Source organism: Phascolarctos cinereus, unplaced genomic scaffold (assembly GCF_003287225.1).
Source record: "Phascolarctos cinereus isolate Bilbo 61053 unplaced genomic scaffold, phaCin_HiC Scaffold_726;HRSCAF=1367, whole genome shotgun sequence".
NCBI classification, from domain to species: domain Eukaryota; kingdom Metazoa; phylum Chordata; class Mammalia; order Diprotodontia; family Phascolarctidae; genus Phascolarctos; species Phascolarctos cinereus.
The window spans coordinates 375,483,223-375,511,047 of NW_027556098.1; the positions used below are offsets into that span (position 1 = coordinate 375,483,223).

A 27,825-nucleotide genomic window follows, 5' to 3' on the forward strand; every position below is an offset into this window, starting at 1 on the left:
AAGAGGAGGAAGAAAAAGGAGAACTAATATTTATACAGTGTTTACTATGTGCCAGGCACTGTGCTGAGTGAGTGCTTTACAAATATTATCTTCTCATTTGGTCCTCACAGCAACCCTTTGAGGTAGATGCTATTGTTATCTCCATTTTACAGATGAGGAAACTGAGGCAGGCAGCATTAAATGACTTGTCCAGGGTCACACAGCTGGTGTCTGAGGCTAGATGTGAACTTAGGAAGATGAGTCTTCTTGACTCTAGGCCCAGCACTCTAACCACTGTGCTACCTCGATGCAGGTCTCTGGCATAGGAGGTGCTTAATAAATTGTATGCCTATAAAAACAAAAATTGTTACCCAAAGAACAAAAATATATATGTATCCCCCTGCTAGTTGCCCTGGTTTTGAGACTTTTTCATTCATTAGCCCCTCTGGCAGGAAAATAGACAAATTCTAAGAGGCATAGAAAGGAATGGACATGAGTTCTGCTTAAGCAACAATAATGAGGGCAGAAACTAGGACATGGTGACTGGTGCTTTGTCCCATAGCATCAAAATTTAAAGAAGCGATAACATTTTCAGTCTTTCCCATTGGTGAGTTCCTCTTGGGACCTCTATTTTGTAGAGGGGTTAAAGCCAGCTTTCATTTCCCTCTCGGCCATGATCTTGACTTCAAAACCACGCCTCTGCTTCTGTCTCATCCTGGAACTTCCCTCAGGACCTAGAGCCTCCTCACCCTAGAACATGCAACCACTCTTGCAACTTTCTTCACTGAAGGTCCACTTCCTTCCCCACTGAAGACTTCTACCTGGGGCCTCCATTTATAGAAGGCCAAGCCAACTTTCATTCCCCTCCTGGCCCTGTTCCTGACTTCCAGATTTCAAAACCATCTTCCCCCACCCCCCCATCAGATACCTTCATTCCCACCCCACCCCATCCCACCCCTCTATCCCTCCCAGCTCCCACCCCCAACTCCCAGCCTCAGGAGGTGGTGACCTTTCATTCATAGATCTCTCCAAACAAATACTGAATGGCTGCTTGTTGGGGTTACTGTACAAGGGATTAGTCTCCAGGTATGGGGCAAATTAGATGGTCTCTGAGATCCCTTCCATTCTGCGATGTCCCCATCGGTACCTGTTGTACATTTTTAGCAAGATGAGCACCACGGTGAAGATGAGAATGACACCGACCACGATGGCCGCTACGATGGCTCCTGAACCTGCAATTGAGAAGGCAGTGAGCAGCAGAAGCAGGACTAGAACCCAGGCCTCCTGGTGTCCCACCCAGGGCTCTTTGCCCTGTACTCTGCTGCCTCCGCTCTGTCTGCCCTTATCCCTACAAGGCCAAAGCTCTGGCCAAACTGGACTGGTCTCTGCCCCTGAAACACATTCTAAACTTTCCCACTTCCAAGTCTTATTCATGCTGTTCCCTGAATATGAAAATGTTCTCATTTATTCATTTTTTTTTCATTCATTAACTACTAATTATAACTCCTCATACTTGGTGCTGGAGAAGACTGGAAGATAAATGAAGCTTGGCCCCTCCCTGAGAGGTGAAATATACCTTCCTGAAGTCATTGGCTACTGATTCCATAATGGAACTGACTTCCTCTTCCTAAGGTCCTCCCGAGCTTGGGTAAGGAGCTTCCAAAATGGTTATGGGGTAAAATTCCAGGTATTTCTATAAATCTATCTTTACAACCCTTCAAAAAGTTTGAAGATGGTCATTCGTGATATCTGTTTTCTCTGGGCCACTACAGACCCTCAAGGAAAGAAAGTCCTCTTTTTGGTCAAATACATACACTGGTTATAAAGATGCATATATAATATGGAGGCAAGGACAACCAAGTGAGGATGAATTCCTAAGAGTAGCAGGCTCAGGGATGTGATATTCCAGAAGGAGCTGAGGCTGACGGTGACTGCTAAGGGCAGCCCGAAGGGGTGGTGATTAGATATTTATATCTAATTAATTAGAAATTTATATCTAATTAATAGATATTTCAGGGGGGGAGGAGGGTCAGATAATGTGATAAAATCGCTGCTTAGAGGTGTATGGGATAAAGGACAAGGGAGAGAAGGCAGAACTGCTCAATTCTTCTTTTCCCATAGTTTTCTCTATCAGGGAAAACACACTTTAGGATTGGACCAACTGGAGGGATAGAACAAAAATGGTACCCAGGGAAGGGAAACCAAGGATGAGTGAGGGCACAGGAAGAGGCCATCCAATCACCCTCCATGAGCCCATGTTCACTGGGCCAATGTGGACTAGCTACTGAGATAGTTAAATAATTAGAGATGGGATCGCTTGTGATTGGCCAGTGATCTGTGCAGGAGCCTGGGGATTGGGAAAGTAACTAGTGGCCTGATGGCATCAAATATGGCCCCCAAATTAAACAGAACAAAACAAAAAAGTGGAGAGAGTGCAAACTTTAGGCCAGCGAAGCCTGGCCTCTAGTTCTCGGCAACATTCTAGGGCACTTTACCAACAGAAAGGTTTCTGAGCGCTCTGAGAAGCCAAAGTAGCTTAACTGAGAATAGGCCACGCCATATTGGAATCATTTCTTATAGTAACAGGATCACTAGACTACCAGGGGATACTGTGGCTACAGCATAACTAGATTTCTGTGAAGCATCTGACAAAATCTCTGGAGTTACTCTTGTGAGTTAGGGGCAGCTAGGCAGTTAGTAGGATAGGGCACTGGACCTGGAGTCAGGAAGACACAAGTTCAAATCCAGCCTCAGACCTTACTAGCTCCGTGTCCCTGGGCAAGTCACTTAACCTCTGCTTGCCTGGGTTTTCACATCTGTAAAATGGGGATAATAACAACACTGACCTCCCAGGGATGTTGCGAAGATCAAATGAGATATTTGTGAAGTGCTCAGCATAGCACATGGCACACAGTAAGCATTTAGTAAATGTTTATTGAAAATGGATTGCTGTTATTATTATTCTCTATTATATATTATACATAATAATATATAATTTCTGTATATTATATATGGTAATTATTCATTATTATGATTATTATCATTGTCAGCCAAAGTAGACTGCTCTCTGCTCTATACTTGCCCACTGCTGTGCTCAAGTGTTCACGTTCTCCCCTTTGCCCAGAATGCGGCTGTCTCATCCTTTCAGGTCCAGCTCAAATGCTACCTCCTCCATGAAGCCTTCCCTGATCTTCCCTGTCAGTAACAACCTTTGCCCCATGACCTGGCTTACATGGTACGTGATTTTTCACCTCTTCTGTTTGCTTATTTTGGGACTACCCCTGTGATTTCATCCCCGTGGGAAGCTTCTAATTTGGAAACTCCCTCCATTGATATAGATCAGGGATTCATCAACAATTTTTAGTCTTAAGAGTGGCCCAGGGGACTGTCAATTGTTTAGCACAGTGCCTGGCACACAGTAGGTACTTAATAAATGCTTATTGATTGACAGGGGTCAAACAGCTAATCTATGTCACATTTGAACTCAGGTCTTCCTGACTCCAAAGCTGCCTCTCTTTATACACTTACAGTGGTGTACAAGTAAATGTTTAACAACTGGTTCTCCCCAAAATGTCATGTACACTTCTAAGTTTATATTATTAATACTTTCCCATCACTTTCTTTTCTTTTCGAGCCAACTGGGGTGAAGCGACTTGCCCAGGGTCACACAGCTAGTAAGTGTCTGAGGCCGGATTTGAACTCTGGTTCTCCTGCCTCCAGGGCTGGTGCTCTATCTACCGTGCCACCTAGATGCCCCTCACTTTCTTAAGTTTAGAGTTCAGAGGTTCCAAACCGTGGGCGATACCATCCCCTGAGGGGCTGGAATGATCCAGGGGGGCAGTAGTAGCCTCGGGTGCAGTTGTACACTTAATCTGAGACCTCTTTCCTAGTTTGTAAGATTTCCAGGGGGGAGCAGAGTCATTTTTTTTGAAATGGGGGGGACCAAATATGTTTGGGAACCTATGGTAGACAGTCAGCCTGATCTGTAGCATTTGCCCAACTGTCTCCCCTAGGCTGGCTCCAGCACATCCCTGAACCCTTAGCATATACCATGATGTAATGCAGCCATAAGTGAGTTTCTTATCCTGCTACCAGACTGTAAGCTCCATGATGTAAACTTGAAATCTCCTCTATTACTGAGTACCTGGTTCTATATATTATAGGGGCTCAATAAATGTTTATTCAAAGAATGAATGACTACATGCTTGGAGTGCCTTGCCTCTTGGCCAGCCCATGGCCGCCTCTCTAGAGAACCCCCAACACATCTGAGTCAGCCTCCATTCTAGCTGCTGTTCTCTGGCCTGGCCCCCGGCACCTCACTCAGTCGCCCTTACTCTTATAGAGGAAGTCTTCTGTGGACATCGCAGTCTCATTTCCTGGGAAGGTGGAACCTCCCAATGGGGCCACTGTGGTCATCTTGGTCTTGTCTACAAAGAAGAGAAAATGAGTTCAAAAGCTGCAATGCCTGTCTCTTTGATTTCTCATGAACACCCATGCGGGAGTCATGCACTGAAAACAAATTCAGTTTATCAACAAATATTTACCCAGTGTTTCTTACATGGTAGGTGGTAGGCCTGGCACCATGGAGATTTGAAATTCAACACTCATTGAGTGCCTACTGTGTGCTGAGCACTGGAGGACAGCAATCCATCAATCAACAGACGCTTATTAACCTGCCATGTTGCAGGGATACAAAGATACAATCCCTCCCCTTACTGAGCTTCCATTTTATCAAAAGATACAAAATATAAGTCAGACATAGCTCCTGCCCTCATGGAACTTACAGTCTAGTAGACAGTAAGCTGTGATCATATCCCTCCTTCTACAATTTTGAAAACTCTGGGAGGTAAAGATGATGTAAGAAACTTCTACAGAAGAGGGAATAGGCTTTATCTGCTTGGCCCCTGAAGACAGAAACACGGAGCAATGGGTGAGGGGTATAGAGTGGTAAATTCTGGCTTGACTTCAGGGGATGAAAGCTGTCCATAAGAGAAGCGGGCTGCCCCTCACTGCTCCCTTCCAGTAAAGGCTGAATTGTCCACTCATCACATAGGTTGAGGGGGAATCCTTTCTCAGGGCTTGGGGTAGATGAGATGACCCCCTCTCTCCCCCTCCAAGTCTCTTCTATTTTAGAGATTCTGTGATATGGTGGTGGGGGTTGTCAAATCTCATGACCCCATCTAAGTTTTCTTGTCAAAGATACTGGCCATTTGCCACTCCTTCTCCAGCTCATTTTACAGGTGAGGAAACTGAGGCAAACAGGGTTAAGTGACTTTCCCAGGGTCACACAGCTAATAAGTGTCTGAGGCTGGATTTGAACTCAGGTTTTCCTGACTTGAAGCCTGGTGCGCTACCCACTGAGACACCTAGCTGCCCTCCATGATATGGACAAGTCATCAGTGAAGGTGGTAACTACAAGGTACATCTAAGATGTGCAAAGTGCCACGTGAAAGAAGTCAGGGAATTGTCACTGATTGTAAGAATCAGGGAAGGCTTTCTGGAGGCTGTGCCATTTCATAGGATCATGGACTTGTCGCTGGAGGGGAGAGGAACTTAGATATCCTTTAGCTGAATGCATGATTTAAAATTCAATTTATTTTTTAGGAGGAAACTGAAGCCCACAGAAATGAAAGGGCAGAACAGCGTGAGAGGTAAGATTCGAACCCATGTCCTCTGACTCCAGATGCCATGTTCTTGGCTTTAAAGATCCAGAAAGAATCCAAAAAGGCAAGAAGGGAAAGGGATGGCATTCTAGGTGGGGGTAACAGCATGAACAAAGGCACGGAGGTAGAAAAGTATTGGGGCAGACAACAATCCAATATGGCTATGACTTAGTGCATGTAGAATGGAATAATGCGAATGAAGGCTGGAAAAGACAAGTGGTATCAGACTGTGATGGGCTTTGAATGCCAGGGTGAATGCTTTTACATCTACAGGTTTGCATCTATGATGAACCTAAATGAATCTCAGAATCTTAGAGACAAAGTAGATGAAAAAAAAAAACTCTAAAAGACTTCAGAACTCTGGTCAATGATAAATTCTTATGCCAGGTCCTGCTGAAGAAGTAAGTGATGGACTTAAAAGGCAAAATGAGACAGCCCATTTCTGGACGTGGCCAGTGTGGGGATTTGTTTTGCTGGACTCTGTGTATTTGTTATGAGGGTTTTTTCAAACAATAACTGCCAAATTGGAAGAGAGATAATAAATGCTTCCAAAAATGAATAAACATATAAATAAAAAAGAATCAAGACTCAGAATCCTAGATTCTTATTTCTGCCTCAGTTCCTCCTATTATATAACCCAGGGACCTTTGCCTATCCAGTGCTTACTTAACACACTATATGCCTGGCACATAGTAGGTGTCTAATAAATACTTGTCACGTTGTCTTGACTCTACCTGAAAAGGACTTTAGAGCTTCCTACCTTCTCGGTTCCAGGGGACATCACAGATGCAGAGCTCAAAGGGACCTCAGTCAACTAGTCCAACCACCCCCTTTACAGATGAGGAAACTGAGACACAGAGAAGTTAGAGACTCACCCAAGGCCACATAGGAAGAGAATGGCAGAGGAAGAATTTGAACCCGGGTCTTCTGACTCTAAAATCCAGGGTGGCACCACAATGAACCCATGAGTAACCAACATCCACGCTGTGTTTCAAAGCTTCATCGCTGAGCTTTTCCCTCATAACCATCCTGTGAGGTATGTGGTACAAAGAATATTCTCCCTGCTTTCCAAATGGGGAAACTGAGGCTCAGAGAAGGGAAGTGAATTGTGCAATCGCACAAGTAGTAAGCCCCAGTACCGGAACAGATCACCAAAAGGAAGCTGAATGCCAAGCAACAGAAAACTAATGAAGATTAAAACTAATGAATTAAAAGAGAGAACAAAAGAGATCTAACCTCTTATGGCAGAAAGTGGGGGAGCACCAGGGCAGAATATTGTCCAGGTCCTCAGATGTGGTTTTGCTTAACTGTTTTTCTCTGTAACAAGGGAGGGGGTCTGGAGGAGGAGGGGGTGGGAAATGAATTCGCCTTATGACAAAAGGCCTCTATAAAATGCCTTTAAAAAAAAAGTATCCCGGCTTGGAATCAAACTTGGGTCTCCTGGCTTGCCCAGGGCTCTTTCCATGCACTGTCCTCCGCAGCCTCGGCATTTTCACACAAAAATGCAAAGAATTGTTCTGGATGATTAAAAAAAAACAAGAAAAGGGAAAACAAGCTTGGGTCCGGTAGTTTCTCTGATGAGGCCATATCAGTGTCAAAGGGAGCAGGGCCCTCTCTCACAGTGTTGAGCGCAGCAAGATTTCAAGGGACCCTCCCAGGGTAGCCTATTTCTCTTTGATTCCTCCATTTGGCCTTAGATACTTGTGTGGCCTTGGACAAGGCACTTAGCCTTTCCAGGCCTCAGTTTCCTCATTTGTAAAATGGTGGGCAGACAGCCTCTGAGGTCCTTCACTGCTATCTCCAATCAAGTTTCTTTGCAGGCTCTCCCCTCTGGGTGTCTCCATGATGTCCCAGTCATCTCTTTATCCTTGGAGCACTTCTGGCCCTGGAATTCACACCTCATCAGTACCCTTTCCCTGGGGCCCCTCCTCCCAACCAGGCTTCACTCTTCCAGACTTTGGGGTACCTTCTTCTCTCTTCCTCCCCCACTTTCAGTTTCCCTGTAAGTGTGAAAGTAAGAAAGTAAGCTCCCAGAGGGCAGGGACTTTTTTCTCCTATTCCTAGAGCTTAGCACTGGGCCTGGCACATAGAACCTGCTTAATAAACGACTGTTTACTGACTGATAGTCACTTTTACCCATCACTCCTAGTCCTGCCTTCTGAGGGTGAGCAGAACACTCCCTTCTTGGGGAATGGTCCTTCCAGTACTTGAAGACAGCAGGGCCACACTAAGTCTTCTCTCCTAAGTTCCTCGACTGATTCTCATATGGCCTGATATCAAGGCCTTTTGACATATCCTCCTCCAAATGGATTTATTGCTGGCCAGCTTTATTGATGTCTGTGGGAGTCTATGACTTCCTCAGCGCTCACATGCAAATCTCTAAGACGATACAAGCTGCAGAGTGGGAGTCCATCTGTATTGACAGAGGGAGTTTTCTCACCAGGAGCTCCCAGCTCTGATGATGTCACAAAGTTGAGCATAAAACAAATACTTTGTATATATTTTTATATTACCAGCTGTCTCCTCACAGTTGTAAGCTCTTTGAAGACAAGACCTCTTTCACTTTTGTATCTCGATTATCTGGCATACAGCAGGCACTTACTAAAAGCTTACTGACTAGTATTTCCATAAAGTCCTTGACACGGTTCTAAGAAGCTCCTTTTAGAGGCCCTGCTTGGCCCTTCCAGTACTAAGCTGAGAAGCTAGGTGGCGCCATAGTGCATAGAGTGCTGGGCCTGGAGCCAGAAAGACTCATCTTCATGAGTTCAAATCTGACCTCAGATACTTACTAGCTGTGTGGCCCTGGGCAAGTCACTTCACCCTGTTTGCCTCAGTTTCCTCATCTGTAAAATGAGCTAGAGACAGAAATGGTGAACCACTCTAGTATCTCTGCCAAGAAAACCCCAAATGAGGTCATGAAGAGTCAGATATGACTGAAAAACGATTGAACACATCACAAGTCAATCACTGAGTTGTACATGTACTGATGTCTTCAGCTTGCTGAAAAGGGCTCATCCAGATTCATGGAAAAAGCCTTGATGTGGAGTTGGAAGACCCAGGCTCAAATCCTAGCTCTTCTATTGACGAGCTGTGTGATGCTGGGCAAATCGCTTAACCACTCTGGGCCTCAACTCCTTCATCTATGAAGTGAAAGAACTGGACGAGGGCCTGGCAAATCCAATAACAGTCCAGGGGTTAAATAACCTTGCAAGACACGAACACAAAGAGCCATGAGGCCTCGTAGAGTAAATACCAAATGAGCCGGAATGGAGAGCAAGGGCCCCAGGTCTGTAGGAGGGGACCGGGCCCAACTAGAACTGGAATGTGACCCAGGGCCTCCAGTGACCTCTTTGTCTTTGGCCACAAGTCAACATTCCTACTCCCAAGAATCCCCAGGCCCACCGAGCACCCCCCTTTCTCTGAGCCCTGAGACCACGCCCCACCAAATATGTACCAGGCTGGATGGCCGTCCTCCTCCGTAGTGAGAGTGATGAAAACAATATAGCATGGAGAAACCTGGCAAGTGGGCTGGTCTGCCCCCACTGAATGCCTTCTTTGTTTAGCCCTGGCCTGGTTATGGTAACATGACCCTCCCATCTAGCAAGGGGGCCCAGTACCCTAGAGAAAAAAAACACTGAATCGAATGATTCTAGAGACCAGGTAACATAGGAGAACGTTTCATTCCCCTTCCCCGCCTCCTCACCGTGTCCTGGGCTTCACAGTATGATGGAAACAGCCCTAGTCCGGGGGATCTTTCATGTACCATAAGCTGCTTCCTTTCTCTGGGCCTCAGCCTCCCTCCTTTATAAAATCTGGGGCTTGGACTAGATTATCTCCAAGGATCCTTCCAGCCCTAACCCTCTTTGGTTACATCTCTTCTGGCCCTAAGAACCAAAATCCTACGATACTTTTGTGCCTTTCCTTCACTTTAAAAAATGCTCTTTGCCCACCGAAATCCCAGCTCTCCCACTCAAACACTCAGTACTCTCCATCACACCCTGAACACCAGGCCTATTTGGGTCCCACCCTTGTCTTGGGTCTTCTCTTTTCCCAGGTAGAGACCACCGGGAGCTCGGGCATATGCCAGAGACAGCGTCAGGGACGGCTTCTCAGTGCTGTCCCCCGATGCTAACATGGCTCCCTCTGTGAATCAGTGGGGAGACACCTCTGTCTCACCACCTTCACATTCTCCCAATTGTCCTGAGAATCCTCAGCTACGACATCCACCAATTGCTAAGCATTTCCAAAGAACACTTTCAAATTTCTCAGAGATACTGCCTTTAGCCAGCTTCAATCAAAGTACACTCACTGGCTCACAGCTCTTCCTCCAAATCACACCACCCTCCATCATTCAAACCAGGACACACACTCACTGTTCCCTTTTGTCTTTCCTCATATCCCCCCCCCAACTGCCTAGCATACATTGGACACTTAATATATGCTTGCCGACTGATTGGTTGCTGCCATTACCCAGGGCTCTAAGAACGTTGTACTTGACTGGTCCCCAAAGCATCTTTCTGTTTCTAATCTATAAGCCAATGATTGGGACTGTTTCTTTATAGTTTGAGGATGGTTGGTAGTCAGTGACTGATCAGAAGCTGGAAACTCTATGGCTTGAGGATGTCTGACTCTTCATGATCCCGTTTGGGGGTTTTCTTGGCAAAGATCCTGGAGCAGTTTGTCATTTCCTTCTCCAACTCATTTTACAGATGAGGAAATGGAGGCAAATAGGGTTAAGTGACTTGCCCAGAGTCACACAGTTAGTAAGTATTGAGGCCAGATTTGAACTCGGGAAGATGAACCTTCCTGACTCCAGGCCCATCATTCTATCTACTGTGCCAACTAGCTGTCTCTGCTGTCTCTTCAGAGTCTAACACCACCCAATATGTGACACTCGATAAGGCCATCTTTCTGTACCTCCTTGGGACTCCAAAATTATGAATTGTCTACATCATTTATTCAATCACATTGTGGTACATATCTATCCTGGAATTTAATTTTTTGTGTTCATGCGTCTCGTCTTCTTAGTGAGGTTCCAAACACTTTGAGGATACAGGATTATATCTGAGACCTTTTTGTATGCTCCAGAAAACAAACAAACAATGGTTAGAGAGTTGGCCTTGGAATTAGAAAGACCTGGGTTAAGTCTCACCACTGAAACATACTGACCAGGTAACTCTAGTAAAGTCACATAACCTCTCCATGCTCTAGGCCACTCTGGGACTCTAAATGTCAGAGCTGGCATTGACCTGCATTGATAGAGGGAGTTTTGTCTTTCAGGAGTTCCCTCTGAGAATAAAGCCATAGATCCAATCCCTACCCAATAATTTCTTGCATCCCCCATAGGATCAAAAGCTGAAAGGAACCTTAGGGGGTAGGCCATTTACAGAGGTGTGTGACGAGCAATAGTTTTGATATGACTTCATTTTAATTTTAAAAATTTTTTTTACTAATTTATTTTGATTTATCAACAATCACTTCCATAAGCTTTTGAGTTTACAATTTTTCTCCCCCTCCCTCCCCAAGATGGCATGCAATCTGATATAGGCTTTACATAAACATTCCTATGAAACATATTTGACTTCATTTTTAGACAGCAATGATGAGGTGTGTGTCTCTACTAACACCGGGCTGGCTGGAACATCTGGCCTTGACCAGATGAAACTGGACTGCACTGGTTTCCCAACGTTTAGCTAAATTTCTGTTAGTCTGGTGCTGGATTTCGTGCCATACAAATGCGTTCCACTGCTCTCTTTTGCTGTTTGTTTAATTTCGTGGTTTTTAGGAATGGAAATGACTACAAAGAAGCATGCCAGAGTTGTAACTCTTTTTTTAAAAAAAGAAAACATTTCAATCGCCATTAAAGATACTGCCCAAGCTATTAGTGGGAGCATTTAAAGGGTCATTCAAGCTCAAGATGGAAGAGGACCAATCACACCTAACTGAAAAGTTCAGTAAAGAACAAAAACACCAAGAACTGACAAACTGTTGCTGCTACACAGCCTAAGAAAGCTAAGCCTCAGAAAACAAGCAAAGACCTTCAGAGCGACCTGGAAGCTGGAGGCCTTGAGATTTATCCATCTACAATGCAGTGCATAGTCTTCTTGGAGTTGGAAGTTTATTTGGAAGATTAATTTACAAAAAAAAAGGTGCCTAAACATTACTAAAAAGAAAAAAAAAAGAATCACTTGTCATGGCAAGACAATACAAATACTGGACTACTGAAAAGTGGAAAAAGGTAATTTTTTTTTTGCTGTTGTTGTTAGGCAATTGGGGTTAAGTGACTTGCCCCGGGTCACACAGTTCGTAAATGTCAAGTGTTTAGTCTGAGGCTGGATTTGAACCCAGGTCTTCCTGACTTCAGGGCTGGTGCTCTATCTACTGCGCCACCTAGCTACCCCCAGAAAAAGGTAATTTTTACTGATGAAACTCACTTTTTCATTCCCCAAACCATTGTTAGAAGAAGTCCAAGTAGGTCTATAAGATCTAGGCATCTTCATAAAACTATAAAACACTCATTCAAAAATGTTTATTGTTTTTGTTTTTAAAGGCACTGAAAGTGTTGGGGATCTGTAAGGATGTAGAGGGCTGCAGGCTGTTCATGAGGTCTCATTGATGGGCAGAGGCCCCTCTCGGGTGATTGATCTATGATCAAAGGTCGCCTGGTTCAGTGCTCCATTCTACGCATCTCTAACTTCCCTAGTTACTCATTAGTCATTAACAGTGTATTTGTGATTGGTGGTAGGTAAGTGCACGGACTGTGCATGCACCGTCCTTGAGCACAGCATGGGCTATACGTCATTGTGACTTGAGAAAGAGTTCCTGTTATTTTACTATATAAGTAAGTGCTTTGCTAAAAATAAACGGAGTTGCTGCCATCTTTTCTCCTGCCTCATCAATGCGTGCTTGGAGTGAAAGATCAAGCTGGTCTTGATTCTTCAGGTGATTGGGAAATCCTACGTCCTAGGTAGGCTCTGTTAGCCCAGTGAACTAGTTGTGCACAACATGGAAGTCTTGTCCTCGTTGAAGTAATGATGAACTTTGACAAATATATTAATACAATGAAAAACAGAATTGTTCTGAAGTTGCAGATATTCCCAAATGGAGATGGAATATTGCAACATGCCCTCATACCATGCCACACACACATTAAAGGTTAGAAACGTATCTAAGAGATGGGAGATAAACAATACTTTCGTAGCTTTGGAGCTCACCTCATTTAAACCCCACTGAAAACCTAGAGGCCATATAATCAGGGCTAGACTTGCAAAAATGAATTGCTTGCAAAAGTAAGCTTTGTATCCGGTGTGATAGAAGTATGGTTTTCATGATGAAAAACTGAAGGACCATGGGTCAAATTCTTGTGACCTCAATAGCAAACTGTGTAAAACAAGTGACTGGAGCAGAAAGAGGACATGATGCATAAGTTTTTTAAAGGTACAAAAGATTTCAGAGTTTATTGTATGTCAACAAATTTAGTTATTTTAACTTGTCCCAAGTAACTGGCATAATGTGGTACTCCAACCTCTTTATTTAGCAGATGAGGAAACAGTCCCAGAAAACCGAAAGCACCTACCCAAGGTCACACTCACAGTAAATGGCAGAGGGGGCCATCATTCTTCTGCTGTAATAGGTGGCCTCTTATCTATTTTCCTTGTTTTACTATCTGAATTCTAGAAGGTTATGGAGGGAACCCTATTGTATCAAGGTCCAATTCAACCAGACTGAGTTATGCATTCTATTGCTCAAAAACCGATACATAATGCCTTCCCCCCACCCCCCAACCTTCTCAGTCTCAGAACAGTCCAGAGAAGGAACAGTATGAGGGAAATCTATTATCTACCCCTATTTTCTGGTGGAAGAAGTTAAGGCACAGGAGAGAGATGCACTTTGTCCATGGCCTCCTAACATGGCAGTAGCCCTACTTGGGTTAAGACATTACAAGTTAGAAAGATCAATGAAGTTGTTTTCTTTTTTTTTTCCCCTTTTTAGGCAATTGGGGTTAAGTGACTTGCCCAGGGTCACACAGCTAATAAGTGTTAAGTGTTTGGTCTGAGGCTGGATTTGAACTCAGGTCCTCCTGAATCCAGAGCCAGTGCTCTATCCACTGCGCCACCTACCTGCCCCAGATCAGTTAAGTTCTTTATAGCATAGGGCTGGCATTACTGTTCCTAAGGCTGGCTAGATGGGGGTTAGTTAGACCATGTCCCTGGCCACATTTCTGCCCATGATGCCTTGCTGCTGATGTTACTAGAAGTGCTCCCTGGAAGGTCCTGATTGGCCATGATATCCAGCCAGCCCCATGTACAAAGAGAAAGAGGACATGGTCCCTGCCCTCAAGTAGCCTACAGTCTAGATAGGGAATACGACATAAATACAGCAGAAGTTAAATGAGTCCTGTTCAAGAGACGAGTGAAAGTTCAGAAAAAAGACAGAAGTTCAAAAGGTCCTATGTGATTTCCTATCTAGTGACTGATACAGTCAGTGTCAGGAATGAGAAATCACTTTGCCCTGGGCTGGAACCTGAGCTGGGCCCTAAAGGAACCAGAGAGGTCAGCTAAGTAGAGAAGGGGAATATTAGGGCAGAAGAGGAGCATGGAGTGTGGCTAAAGTACTTAGCTGTAACCAGAGGACCTAGCTGGAGTCCTGATTCTGTCCCTTACTAGCTGGAGACTCTAGGTGAAGTCCTTGAAGTATCTCAGGCCTCGATTTTTTCTTCTGTAAAATGAGAGGGCTGAATGTGATAACATAAGGTCCCTTTAGGGGACCTTTCATACCTTGACCCATTTTAGTTACAGGAAAAGTTGTGAGCCCAAATCTGGAATCGGGAAGACACAAAATGTGATTATCTGGCTGGGCAACCTCTGGACTGAGAATCAGAACACCTAGATTCACCTGCTGTGTGACCTGCGGCCAAGCCATTTCCTCTCGGTGGGCCTCAGCTTTCTCTACTACAAAATGAAGGGGTCTGGACTCCGTGAAATCTAAGGTCCCTTCTAGCTCTGACAACCTACAATGCCAGCTACCTTGTGATTTTTCCAGCCTTCCTGTTTGGGATGTGGCCCTTAGCCTCTCCAGGACTGTCTTCCACACCCCTCATCCCAGAAACAACAACATCCCCTTTCCCTGTGCTGTCCGACCCCTGCCTTCCTGCTCGAAGCCCCCAGACTCCAGAGGGGATGGGAGTTGGAGGAAAGAAACACTGCTCAAGAGAGCTGGGGGCCAGCTCGAGCAGCCCAGAGCAACCCCTGGCCAGCAGCCAATCACAATAGCTCCGGAGACACACTGGGACGCTTGTTTGGGTGACTAAGTTTCATTTAAGAAGTCTCTCTCCCTCGTGCCTCACCACCCCTCCTCCCTCCCTCCCTCTCATCTCTCTCTCTCACCCCCCACCCTCTCTCTTTCTCTCTTCCTTTTTCCCTGCCTCTCTCTCTCTTCCTCTCCTTTCTCCCTCCTTTCTCCTCTCTCTTTCTCCTCTTTTCTCCTTCTCTCCTATGATTTCAAGCCACCATGCTCTTCACCCTGTTCTGCTGAAGGCTGAAAATGATTGGACTCTGGGCCTGGAGAAAGTCCTCAGAGCCCCCCAAATTGGAAGATTAGCAATGCTAACAAAAATCCAAGTTTCCATAGCTAAAGAAATTTACGTTTTCATACATTTCATAGAATTTTACATTTCAATGGACAATTCACAGAATTTTACATTTCCCAACCTGCCTAGGAGGCAGAGATGAAAGAACCCTAGGCTCAGAGTCAGGAGAGACTTGAGTGTCAATCATACCTTGATACTTAACTAGCTTTCTGTCCAACTTACCCCCTCTCAGCCTCCATTTCTTCATCTGTCAAACGAGAATAAACAATAATACTTCTAGTCCCTGCGCTATGGGGATCTTTGTGAGGATCAAGCGAAATAACGAGAGACATCGAGGTAGCCTACAGTGGACAGAGCACTGGACTTGAAATCAGGAAGACCTGAATTCAAATCCTTCCTAGCTGTGTGACTCCGGCCAAAGCACTTAAATCTCCCTCAAGTTTCCTCATCTGGGAAAGAGGGACAATAATAGCACTACCTCACAGGGTTATAGCGAGGATAAACTGTGATAGAATGCATGCAACAAGCTTAGCGAGCCTCAAAACACTCCCTGAACTAAATATTATTATATGTGAAGTATTTAACAAACCTTAAATCACTATAGCAATTACAATTATACCCATTTTACAGATTGGGAAATAGCCTTGAATGATTCCACAGCCTGTCAGATTCAGAACTCAAATCTGACTCCAGGTCCATTGCATTCTCTCTACTCATTACAATAGGAACCCTAAGAAAGGGCACTTTTAATAGGAAAGACGGATGCTCCTTGCCACCATCTTCACTCCTTTTTTTCTGTATTACCTTTGGCAAGAGGATGTCCTCTGTTTCCCAATCTGTAAAGCAAGGGGAAAGAATAGACCTAACCATTTTTTAACTTCCTAAGTCTGGGAAAAACCAAGGAGATGACGAGCGAGCTTAAAGACTTCTGGGCTAAGAGACAGAAGGCCCTTGGTCCAGTAGTCCATTTTATTGCTCTTGGCTGTTGTCCAATCCTGCCCAACTCTTCGTGACCCCATTTGGGGTTTTCTTGGCAAAGATACTGGACTGGTTTGCCATTTCCTTCTCCAGCTCATTTTACAGATGAAGAGACTGAGGCAAATAGGATTAAGGACTTGCCCAGGGTCACCTAGCTAGTAAGCACTTGAGGCCAGATTTGAACTCAGGAAGGTAAGTTTTCCTGACTTCTGGCCAGCACTCTTCCATTTTGACACCTAGCTACCCTTTATCTCTCTAGACAGGTTTACTCCTCAGGAAGGGCCAAAGTTTCTATGGTTTCTGTGCCTCAGAGGGATTACTATTTCAGAGGCTTGATAAGAAATATGGATTTGTGGGCCCAAGAGGAAGGTCCACCCTGCTTCTGCATCACAAAGCTTCCTAGATGGAGTCATGAGTATAATTTCCCCGGGGCTCCAGGCCTCAGAGGAAAGTTGTCTTGGCAACTGCTTCCTGGACCCACAATGCTACCTCAAGGCCAACCAGGCCTTCTTGTGGAACATCACTGATGAGCCAGCAATCAGGGAGAGAAATGGGATGGGACTCTTCTTCCAACCCAGGAGCACCAACTTATCTCAAGTTCAACAGTGACCCCATACTGGGGGTGGAGGTAGAGGGGGAGAGGTCAATTAGTTTTGGTATCAGCTAAAGAATTGTCGTGGACATTCCAAAATGCCACTCCTTTATATGTTGTTTCCTGTTATTAGAGGTAAGCTGGTTGAGGATTTTCTTTCCTTGTGTATGAGAATCACCATGGCTGAGCACAATGCTTGGCACTTAGTAAGCACTTAATAAATGTTTTCTTATTCATTCATTCATTTATCATTCACAGGCTTAGAACTGGGAGGTACCAGGGAGCTCACCTAGTTTATTCTACTCATTGAGTCAACCCATTCCATTCCTTAGAAGAAGAAATTGAGGCCTAAATGGTATACAGGTAATAAGTGTCAACCTAGGTCTTCCAGGTGCAAGAAAGGACTTTATGAACCACTTAGCTCAAAGCTGAGGGCACCATAGGCTCCCACTCAACTCTACCCACTACTTTCACACATTCCAGTATGGGTGACTGTAATAAGTGACTGTAGAACTGAATTAAATTGCAGTAGTAGTAGTAGAACAACCATAGGAAATCCTGGCGGAAAGGGTAAGTTATATGTGTGAGATAAAATAAATGTGAGCCTGTGGAGTGAGAGCGGAAGGGTAAGAATAAGAGGGTCAGTGAAAATGGCACAGAATCTCAGAGCAGAAAGATTCCTTAGTAGCCATCTAATCCAACCTTAACCTCAATAGGATGCCTCCCTACAACATCCCCAACGAACGGTCTTCCAGCTTCTCTTTACATGAAGTTCTCTAGTGAAGGGGAACCCACAGCCTCCTCAGGAGGCCCATTCTACTTTTAGGTAGCTTTGATTTTTTAAAAATAGTTCTGTTAAAAAAAGATTTTCATGAAGTTAGGCCTAAGTTTTCCTAATTGAAACATCTACTCATTGCTCTGCAATCTAACACCATGCAGAATAAACCTAATCCCTTTGTAGGTGGCCTCCTTCAAGTCTATGCCTGTCTTTGTATCCCTTGCATTGAGCGCAATGCCTGGCACCAAGAAAGTGCTTAATACGTGTTTGATTCTGACTTCCTAATATACAGCATGTAGAATGGAACACAGTACTTGAACTAGTACTTGAACTGTGCTCTAGTCAAGACAGAGCAGAGTGGCACTAGCACCTCTTTACTTCTACATAAATTCAGCATCTCTTAATGAAGCCCAAGAACACATTAGTGTTTTACTGGTTACCATTATTGACTCATTAAACTTTCAGCCCACTAAAACTCCCAGAGCCTTCTCAGCCAGGCAGGCATTCTGCCGTGTCTCTCCCATTTATACTGGTGACATTGCTTTTTTGAATCCAAATATAAGTCTTTGCATAGATCCCTACTAAATTTCATCTCATTTGATTTGGTAAAGTGTTCTGGTCTGTCAAGATCTTGAGCTGTCCTTGACAGTTTTGGGTCATCTGCTAATGGGATGAACACACTATCTTTGCTTTTATCTGAGTCAAGTAAAAATTCAGCTAGAGAAAAGAGTCATATACAGATCCTTGAGGCATTCCACCTCCTTCCAAGGCAGGGCATTCATGACTCCTGTCTGGGTCTAGCCATTCCACCCAAGTCTGACCAGTCACACTATTGTCTAGCCCACATCTTCTCATCATAGATAGATAGATGGATGGATGAATGGCTGGCTGGCTGGATGGATGGATGGGAGGAACATTTAATTAAGCACAAACTATATACCAGGTACTGTAATAAGTGCTGGAAATACAACTACAAGGGAAAAATAAACAGTTGCTACCATCAAAGAGTTTATATTCTAATGGGGGGTGGTGGTAGTAAAACATATAAAAGAGACCTGAAAAATGGGGGGGATAATCAGTGTGAGGGTAAAGTGGAAAAGTCTGAAGAATGAGGAGTAGGGTTGGGAGAGATGTGAGCATGGATGTCCTGGACATTTCCTTAAATGGTGGTGTTAGGTAGAAACTCATCAGCTGGGGTGAGGGGTCGGGGAGAAAGTGAAGGGAGGAGCTATCCAGGGCGATTAGGCTGCTAGAACAAAGCAGCTGCAGTGGTGGGTCCAGGCCCCTGAGGAGGTACCAAATTTCTTCCCCGAACAATAAGGGACACCAGTGCTTAGCGTTGCAAGAGCTATTTCCAGCAATGCTGCCCTGGAAGAAGGTGAGACACCCCAGTTTGTTAGAAAAGGCCCTTCTAGCAATACCAGCATCCCCACCAGACAGCAGGGGCTGGGAAGGGTCTTCAATGTGGGGTACCTCATGCAAGAGCATAAATGGTGGGAGAGAACTAACAGGAGATACTAGACACAGAAGGAATAGGACTTTGCATATTTCATAATTCAGCTGATGGCACAACATCGAGAGGGACAGCTAACATGGTCTGGGTCCGAGGCAAGTCAGGGATCAAAAGGAGCTAGATGGACTTGAGCAGAGGTATCAAGCACTCATCAGAACCAGATTAAAATGTATTGGGAAATATTTAACAAAATAAATAAAAATACAATCTAGCCAGTGTTGAATGGTTCAACATATTAGATTGTAAGCTCTCTGAAGGTAACAACTTTCTTTTTCTCCCCCTTTTATTTGTATCCCCAGCACTTAGTATAGTGCCTGGTACATAGTAAGTGCTTTTTTTTATAAGTCAATATGTAGCCTGCAAGGTTCCTTATGTAAGGTTTGTTCAGGCATTTTTCAGTTGCATATGATTCTTTGTGACCCCATTTGAGGTTTTCTTGGCAAAGATGCTACAGTGGTTTCCCATTTCCTTCTCCAGCTCATTTTACAGATGAGGAGACTGAGGCAAACAGGGTGAAGCGACTTGCTTAGGGTCACACAGCTAGTAAGTGTGTGAGGTCAAATTTGAACTTAAGAAGAGGAGCCTTCCTGACTCCGGGCCTGGAGCTGTATCCACTGTACCACCTAGCTGCCCCATATAAGGTTTAGTGGTCCTCATTTCCATTTGAGTTTGACACCTCTAAACTAGAGCATTAGGGTGAGACGATGTGGCAAGATGGATAGAGTACAAGACTTGGAGTCAGGATAATCTGAGTTAGAATCTGGCCTTAGACCCTGGGCAAATCACCTAGCCTCTTTCAGGCTCAGTTTCCTCCTCTGTAAAATGAGGGGGATGGAATTGAGGGCCTCTAGGGTCCCTTCCAGTTCTAAATCTGTGATCCTATGGAATTCAATAGGGATAAATGCAATGTTTTCCACCTGGGCTCAAAAAAATCAATCTCACAAGCACAAGATAGGCAGGGAACGTCCCATGAGCAATTTAGCTGAGGAAACTCTACAGCTGGGGTTCTTAACCTGCTTGGGGGTCAATGAACTTGTTTTAAAACTATTTTGATAACTATATTTTAATATAATTGGATTCCTTTGTATGCATTTAAAAACATGATTCTGAGGAGGAGTCCACAGGCTTCACCAGGGTGCCCACGGGGCCCTCTGACACAAAAAACGGTTAAGAGCTCCTGGCCTAGAGGCTTTGATAGACTGCTCAATATCGGTGAATAGCGCGATATGGCAAAGAAAGCCAATGTGCTCTTTGGCTTCATTAAAAACGATAGACAGCTCTGAGGCATCAGGAGGCAAGAGGCCCACTGTTTTCTGTCCTGGTCAAATCCCACGTGAACCGGTTTTCACTTCTGGGTGTCACAGCTTGGGGAGGAGCTTGATAACCTGGAGTGTCCAAAGGAAGGCAACATGGATGGCAAATAAAGGGCCTCCAGTTCATGTCATGTGACGACCAATCGAAGGAGCCGGGATTATTTAGCCTGGACAAAAGAAGGCTCAGGGCAACCACCAAATACCTGAGGGGGCTTCATTGGGAACAAAGATTAGGCTTGTCCTGCTTGCCTCCTGAAGGCAGAACACGGAGCATGGGTGGAAGCTGTAGAGAGGTAAGTTGAGGCTTGATCAACATAAGAATTCTTTACTAATGAAGAGCCGTCCCAAAGTGGCTACCTTGGGAGGTGGTGAGCTCCCCGTCTCCAGAGGTCTTCAGGCAGAGGCTGGCTGACCATGTGTCAGGTGTATCATAGATGGAATTCTTTTTCAGGTCTGAGTTGGGCTAAAGGGCCCTACGGTCACTTCTACCTCTGAGATGATGTTTCCATCCAACCCTGTTTGTAAGCCTGCGCATACCTCTAGGTGATGCAGCAGATAGAGCGCCATACCTGGAGTCAGCAAGACTCATCTCCGAGTTCAAATCTGGCTTCAGACACTTACTAACTGTGTGACCCTGGGTGAGTCACTTCACCCGGTCAGCCTCAGTTTCCTCATCTATAAAATGAGCTGGAGAAGGAAATGGCAAACCACTCCAGTATCTCTGCCAAGAAAACCCCAAATGGGATCACCAAGAGTCAGATACAACTGAAATGACTGAATAACAACACACATCTCTCTAGGGCCCAGGTCTGACATCCTTTCCCTTCTCTGCTTCCCTGTCCTTATATTAGAATGTGAACTCCTCTAGGCCAGGGACTAGGTCTCCCCTGGCACACAGTAGGCATTTAAGACACGTTTATTGACGGAGTGATTGCTCTCTGTTCTCCTCCTGCCTTCTGCCTTCATCCTCTACCTCCACCTCCTCTTCCTTTGGTTTCCTTAATTGGACGGATGATCAGAGCTGGAAGAACAAATCCCAGTAGGGACCTCTGAGGGCGAGAAGAGTCCTTTCCAAGCTTCTGAGAGGAAACTGAGGAACTCAGCTGGCACCTGCTTTTTCAAAATGTGTCCAAAAACTTAAAAAAATAATAGTAATAATGGTTTCTTTCCTTTTCATTCCTGCCGTGTCAGCTCCTGGTTATGTAACGGCTTCTTTGGGAGGTACCCCTTGGGGGCCTCCAGAAGGCAGAGCCCAGTGGTGACATAGATAAATATTATTCTGCTCTCTGCTCAGGGCTCCACGTTCCCGCCTGAGCAAACACCACAACCCGTAACATTCCCGGGACATCTCTCTCCTGGGGTTTGGGGAAAGGAAGTGGAGTCACCTCTAGAGATGCAGGCTCTGACTGTCCCTGCTTGGAGACTGGAACATGGGGATGTCATAGGGTACCAGCTTGCCTCCTGGCTCCCCTCATGTCCTAATGCACCAGGCCTCCCCCTTCTTGCTTCCTGCCTGCTGTCCTGGGAGCCCATTCAGCCAAAGGGGCCCTCTGGGGAGCTCAGGGTCCCTCCACAGGGGAGTAAAAGTAGCAGAATGTTACGACAGAAGTAAAGAAACAATGCGTATGTGGAAAGAACGCACAGAAGCATGGGAGATGTGAACAGATGCAAAGTAAAGTGAGGAGAACCAAGAAAACAAGACTCATAATGATTACAATGTAAATGGAAAGAAAACCCCAGGGATCAAAGAGGAATGTTGTCTGATCATGATGATCACAGATGAGAAGGTAGCCCCTGCCCTCTTTGCAGGGTGGGGAACATGACATATAACGTCAACGTGTTGGTTAATTTTTCCTCCCTTTACATTTTGTTATAAGGGAAGGCTCAGCAGAGGGAGAGAGGGAGAGAGATACTGTAGAGGTACGACGTAGATAATACAAAGACAAAAGATGTCAACAAAAATATTTTTTAAAAAACGAAAAATAAAAAGGTGTGGGAGGCTATAAAGTGACAGATAACATGCCAACCAGTGACTAATAGCTCCTGCTCCCCTGGAGCCCCCTGGGCAATCAAAGCATCCACGGCTACTCTCCAGGAAGACACAGAGACCTCTGAGGTTTTTGTTGTTCAGTTGCGTCTGATTCTCCCTGGGCCCATTTGGGGTTCTCTTGGCAAACATACTGGATTGGTTTGTCATTTCCTTCTCCAGCTCATTTTACAGATGAGGAAACTGAGGCAAACAGGATGAAGTGACTTGCCCAGGGTCACACAGCTAGTAAAGTGTCTGAGGCTAGATTTGAACTCAGGAAGATGAGTCTTCCTGACTTCTGTCCACTGTACCACTAGCTGACCTGACCTCTGAGTTAGAGGGAGCAGATGTTCTCCTTCCCAGGCCTCCCCGTTACTGGTGACAGCAATACCTGAGCCTCAGAGAATGCTAGAGAATGTTGGTGTCATGAATGGCAAAGCTGGAGAGGGGAGAGAAACCTTAATTTACCCCCCTCATTTTGTAGATAAAGAAACTGAAGTCAAGAGAAGTCAAAGAATCCCGGAGTGAGAAAGCATTCAGAGGCTACTAAGTCTGCCTAATAATTCCCCCTAAAAGTTACAACCTTTGCTCAAAGACCTCCAGCAAAAGAGAGCCCACTGCCTCTGGAGGGAGCCCACGCCACTGGGGACAGCTCTCACTTCACAAGCTTTTTCTGACATCCCCCCCCCCATTGCTCCTAGAGCTCCCCTCTGGGGGCCAGCAAAGCTAATCTAATAATCCCCTCATTCACATGACAGCTCCAGAAATACTAAAAGAGAGACAGGGCCCCTCTGAAGTTTCCTCTTCTCCAAACTAAATATCCCAGTTCCTTCCCACGGTCTTCATTCGGCATGAGCTGCAGCCCCCACATCCCACATCTGGTTGGGGTCAGAGGCACAGGGGGTAGTAGAGAACTGCTTTTTGGAGCTGGAGGACCTGGGTGCTGACCTCGCTTTTCCACTCACTCCTTATGTGACCTTGGACAAGTACAAATTTCTAGACCTCAGTTTTCTTGTCTATAAAACAAGGGGAAAGGGGACTGGATGACATTAAAGCTCCTAGCTAGCTCTGAATCTATGATCTTACAAAGCTTCAGCAGTAACCTGGCTCATTAAGCCCCCAGTGAAAAAAGTCTTCCTCTCCTCCTTTGAAAGACTATACTGAAACATTTACTGAAAGCCAGCTGTGCTCTGACCTGTACAGGGGGAACATGTAATCCAGAAAAAATACATCACACAGTCCTGCCCTCAAGGAGTTTACAACCTCACTGGAGAGGGGCAGCATGTGATTCGATAAAGAATTGTATACCAAGTAATCAGTGCTGGTAGGAGATCAGGAGAGGAAGAGGAAGAAAAAGAGCATATTTAAAGGAGAGTGAGTCCCGTAGTTTCTACCCAGGAGCTCTAACATTTCCCAGGCCACCATCCTGTTATATGAAAAGACTTCAGTTCCCAGGACTGGGGAGCAGCTCTATCTTGCAGGAAAGCAGGGTAGTATAAATGGCTCTAGGATAGAGGTAGAGAAGAAAGCTCAGGCACTAAGGGTCCAATCATTCTCCTTTCACTGCTGCCATTTTACCATCTCTTAGGGAGGTAGTGGGCAATATGGCATAATGAAAAGAGTCCTGAACTACAAGAGATGGCTTGCTGGGTAGACGATGATGGTACTATGTGGGGATGAAGGTGATAGAAAAGATATCAACAAAATTTTTAATTTAAAAAAAAGGGTGAAAAAGAATATCGGGGGCAGCTAGGTGGCACAGTGGATAGAGCACCGGCCCTGGATTCAGGAAGACCTGAGTTCAAATCCAACCTCAGACATATAACACTTACTAGCTGTGTGACCCTGGGCAAGTCACTTAACTCCATTTCCTAACCAAAAAAAAAAAAAAGAATATCAGGACTCAGTCGACATTTGAGTGCTGGGTTGGCTCTGCTAAGAATTCACTGGGAAACATCTTGCCACTTATACTCTTTGGGTTTACTCAACTATAAAACAGGGCTAATTATTCATACCACATCAATCTCACAGGGGTGGTCTAAGGCTCAAATAAGAAGATGGAAAGGCTGTAAAAATGTCAGGTGTATTCATGGAGGGGTGTACAATCTATGCATTACTTGCCATCTTCCCACCTCACTCTCTCCCCCATCTCACATTTCCTGAGGAGCTACCTCAAATGACTGGGCAGAGCTGGGCTGACCATACACCTGGCTATACTGAGACTAGTCATAGCATCATTGGAGTTAGAACTGGAAAAGACCTTAGAAATCACCTCATTTAACACCTTTATTTTACAGAGGAGGAAACTGAGGCCCAGAGTGTTTAAGTGACTTGCACTAGATCACAGAGCTGGTAAGCAGGAGGGGTGACATTCACACCCAGTGTCTCTGACTCCAAGTCCTGGGTCCTCTCCACTCTAAACACCCGTCATCAGATCCCCTCTAGCAGATGTCTACAGTGGACCCTATAAATCCTGACTGGGAACCTGTTGGACGCCGGGGGCAGTTTCATCTTATTAATATCTTAGAAACTTTAGAACATTCTAAGCTTGAGCTGCTGGAGGACCATGGTAAGTAGCTCCAGGAAAATGAGGCTTGGTACTCTGCCTGGTGATCCTTCCCTGGGACTGAGCAAAAATGGCAGGCTTTACCCTGAAGATCAGAACTAACCAGTTAGCTGGGTGTCTTAAGGAGTTGGTCCCTCTGGACTTCATTTCTTGACCCATAGAATTAGGAAATTCTAATGACATGATCTTTGGAAAGGACCTGAAAACAGAGAATGTTAGACATAGAAGGGACCCTGGAAAGGCTCTTAGAACACAGAATGTAATGTCAGAGCTAGAAAAGAACTTAGAGAATATGAGATCTGGAAAGGAATCTTAGAACACAGAATGTTAGAGAAGGGAGGGCCCTTAAAACAGGGTATGTCAGACTGGGAGGGCCCTTAGACACAGGATGTTAGAGCTGGGAGGGCCGTTAGAACACAGAATATCAAAACTAACAAGACCCTTAGGACACAAAATGTCAGAACTACCACCAACTTTTCCAGTCTTCTTACAAATTACTCCCCATCACTTATGCTTCCATTCAGTGACACTAGCCTCTTTATTGTTCCATTAACAAGACAGTCCATCTCTGGGCTCCAGGCATTTTCTCTGCCTGTCCCCGATGCCTGGAATGCTCTCCCTCCTTCACTTCCCTTAAGTCCCAACTAAAATCCCATCTTCTTTTTTTAAAAAATAATTCATTTATTTTTAGTTTTCAACATTCACTTCCATAAGATTTTGAGTTTTAAATTTTCTCTCCCTCCCTCTCCTCCCCTCTCCCCAAGACAACATGCAATTTGACACAGGCTCTACTTATATGTTCATATTAAGCATATTTTTACATTAGTCATGATGTATAGAATAATTAGAACTGATGGAAGGAACCACAAGAAAGAAGAAATAAAAGAAACAACAAAAGAAAAGGAGAGCAAATAGTATGCTTCCATCTGTATTCAGACTCCATGGTTCTTTTGATGGATGTGGACAGCATTTTCCATTGTGAGTCTTTTGCATTGCTGAGAAGAGCTAAGTCTATCTAAGTCAGTCATAGCACAACATGGCTATTACTATGTACAACGGCTGGTTCTGCCCACTTCACTCAACATCAGACCATATAAGTCTTTCCAGGTTTTTCTGAAGTCAGCCTGTTCATCATTTCTTACAGCACAATAGTATTCCATTACATTCATACACCACAACTTGTTCAGCCATTCCCCAGCTGATGGGCATCCCCTCAGTTTCTAATTCTTTGCCACCACAAAAAGAGCTGCTATAAATATAAAACCCCATATTCTTCAGAAGTCTTCCCTAGCCACTCTTAATTTCTTCCTTCTCAAATATTTCCTCTTTACCCTCATTACATCCTTTTGTCAGTAACTGTTTGCATGTAGTCTTCTCCATTAGAGTGTAAGCCCCTTGAGGGCAGGGACTGTCTTTTGCCCCTCTATCCCCAGTGCTCAGCACAGTGCCTGGCACACAGTAGATGCTTAATAAATGCTTACTGATTAAGTGAAATGCCCAGGGGCGGGGTTGAGCAGGGGAGGCTCATTCTGGACAGCTCAGCTCTGATAACTCACCGAGAATTTGCTTCTGATCCAGGACAGACTTGTTTACAAAAGCCTTAACACTGATGATTCTTATTTGAGTCTTACAACAGCCCTGTGAGTTGGTTCTGCCGGCATTACTACCCCCAAGTTCCAGATAAGGAAACTGATGACTAAATCTGTTATTTGCCAGCTGTGAGATCTTGGGCAAGTCCCTTCCTCCTCCTCTGCACCTCAGTTTCTGTCTCTATACAAGTATGGGGTTGGCCTAGAGACCTCTGAGCCCCTTCTAGCTCTAACCATGATGATCTTAGGGTCTCTCCCACTCGCTAGGGAAACTACTTAGTACCTAGGGGTAGAAGATATTTTGATCAGACTCTGGATGGAGAAGAGGGAGGAGTTGAGATGGTAGAAGAAAAGACAGACAGTCACTCAATCATGGTGGGGTGGGGAGGGGGACTGTCAGCCCGCAGTTCCCAGCTGGTTCGCCTCTGTCCAGACCCTCTTCCTGGGGCTTTGGGGTGCGGGGCCGAGGGGCTTCAGGGGCCTGGGAACCGTACTCAGCACTTTCATCAAAACAAAAAGCAAGAAAGAGCTGGGTCAGGCTCCTTAAGGGAAGCGTGGGCGTAAGGAGGGAAAGGGGGAGGGAGGAAGATGGATCAGGACTAAATCACCGGATCTGGGGGAGATGAAGGACCCAGAGGAAGAGGCAGGAAGAGCCTCATGTTTCTCCTGGCTCTGGGAAGCATTCCCAACTGCAAAGCATGTCAAAGATTTTCCCTTGGGGTCACTTGCTTGTCCTCCCAGACCTGGAGGATCCCAGAATCATCAAATGTTAGAGGTAGAAGGCTCTTGGAACACAAAATCATCACAGAGCTGGGAGGGCCCTTAGAACATAGAAAGCAGGGCTGAGAGGGCTCTAAAACACAGAATATCAGAGCTGAAAGGACCCTTAGAACACAGAATGTCAGAGCAGGGAGGGCCCTTAGAACAGGAGATTCTATCTTGTCCAAACTCTTCATCATTTCCTTGAACCCAAAATTCTTTTTGGCTGGACAGTAGCTACCCTGGCTCCCGATCCTCACCCCTACTTTCCAAACACACTCCTCTAGTTCTTTTAAAAATAAGTTTTATTGATGTCTTTTGCTTTTAGATCATGATCATTTCCAAATGTACCCCTTCTCCTCTCCTCAGAAAGTTTTCCCTGTTCAGCAAAAGCCACCAACCAGGTTATCTAACGGCACGTGACACGTTTCATACCTCCAGTCCCCTGCCTCTCCGGCAGAAGGAGGAAGATACATT

General features: G+C 45.1%; 1 protein-coding gene across 4 annotated transcripts in view; it reads right to left on the reverse strand.

Annotated features, from left to right (window-relative positions):
• NCMAP (non-compact myelin associated protein) overlaps nucleotides 1-27,825 on the reverse strand; it is a 44,543-nt gene that overhangs the window by 6,861 nt on the left and 9,857 nt on the right. For all 4 annotated transcript variants that reach the window (XM_078145588.1, XM_078145589.1, XM_020983004.2 and 1 more), the window contains 2 exons: nucleotides 4,314-4,406; nucleotides 1,127-1,211 (listed from right to left, as the gene is read on the reverse strand). In XM_078145588.1, coding sequence (XP_078001714.1) covers nucleotides 1,127-1,211; nucleotides 4,314-4,395 — 167 coding nt within the window. In that variant the 5' untranslated portion in view covers nucleotides 4,396-4,406. The remainder of the gene's footprint in view (nucleotides 1-1,126; nucleotides 1,212-4,313; nucleotides 4,407-27,825) is intronic.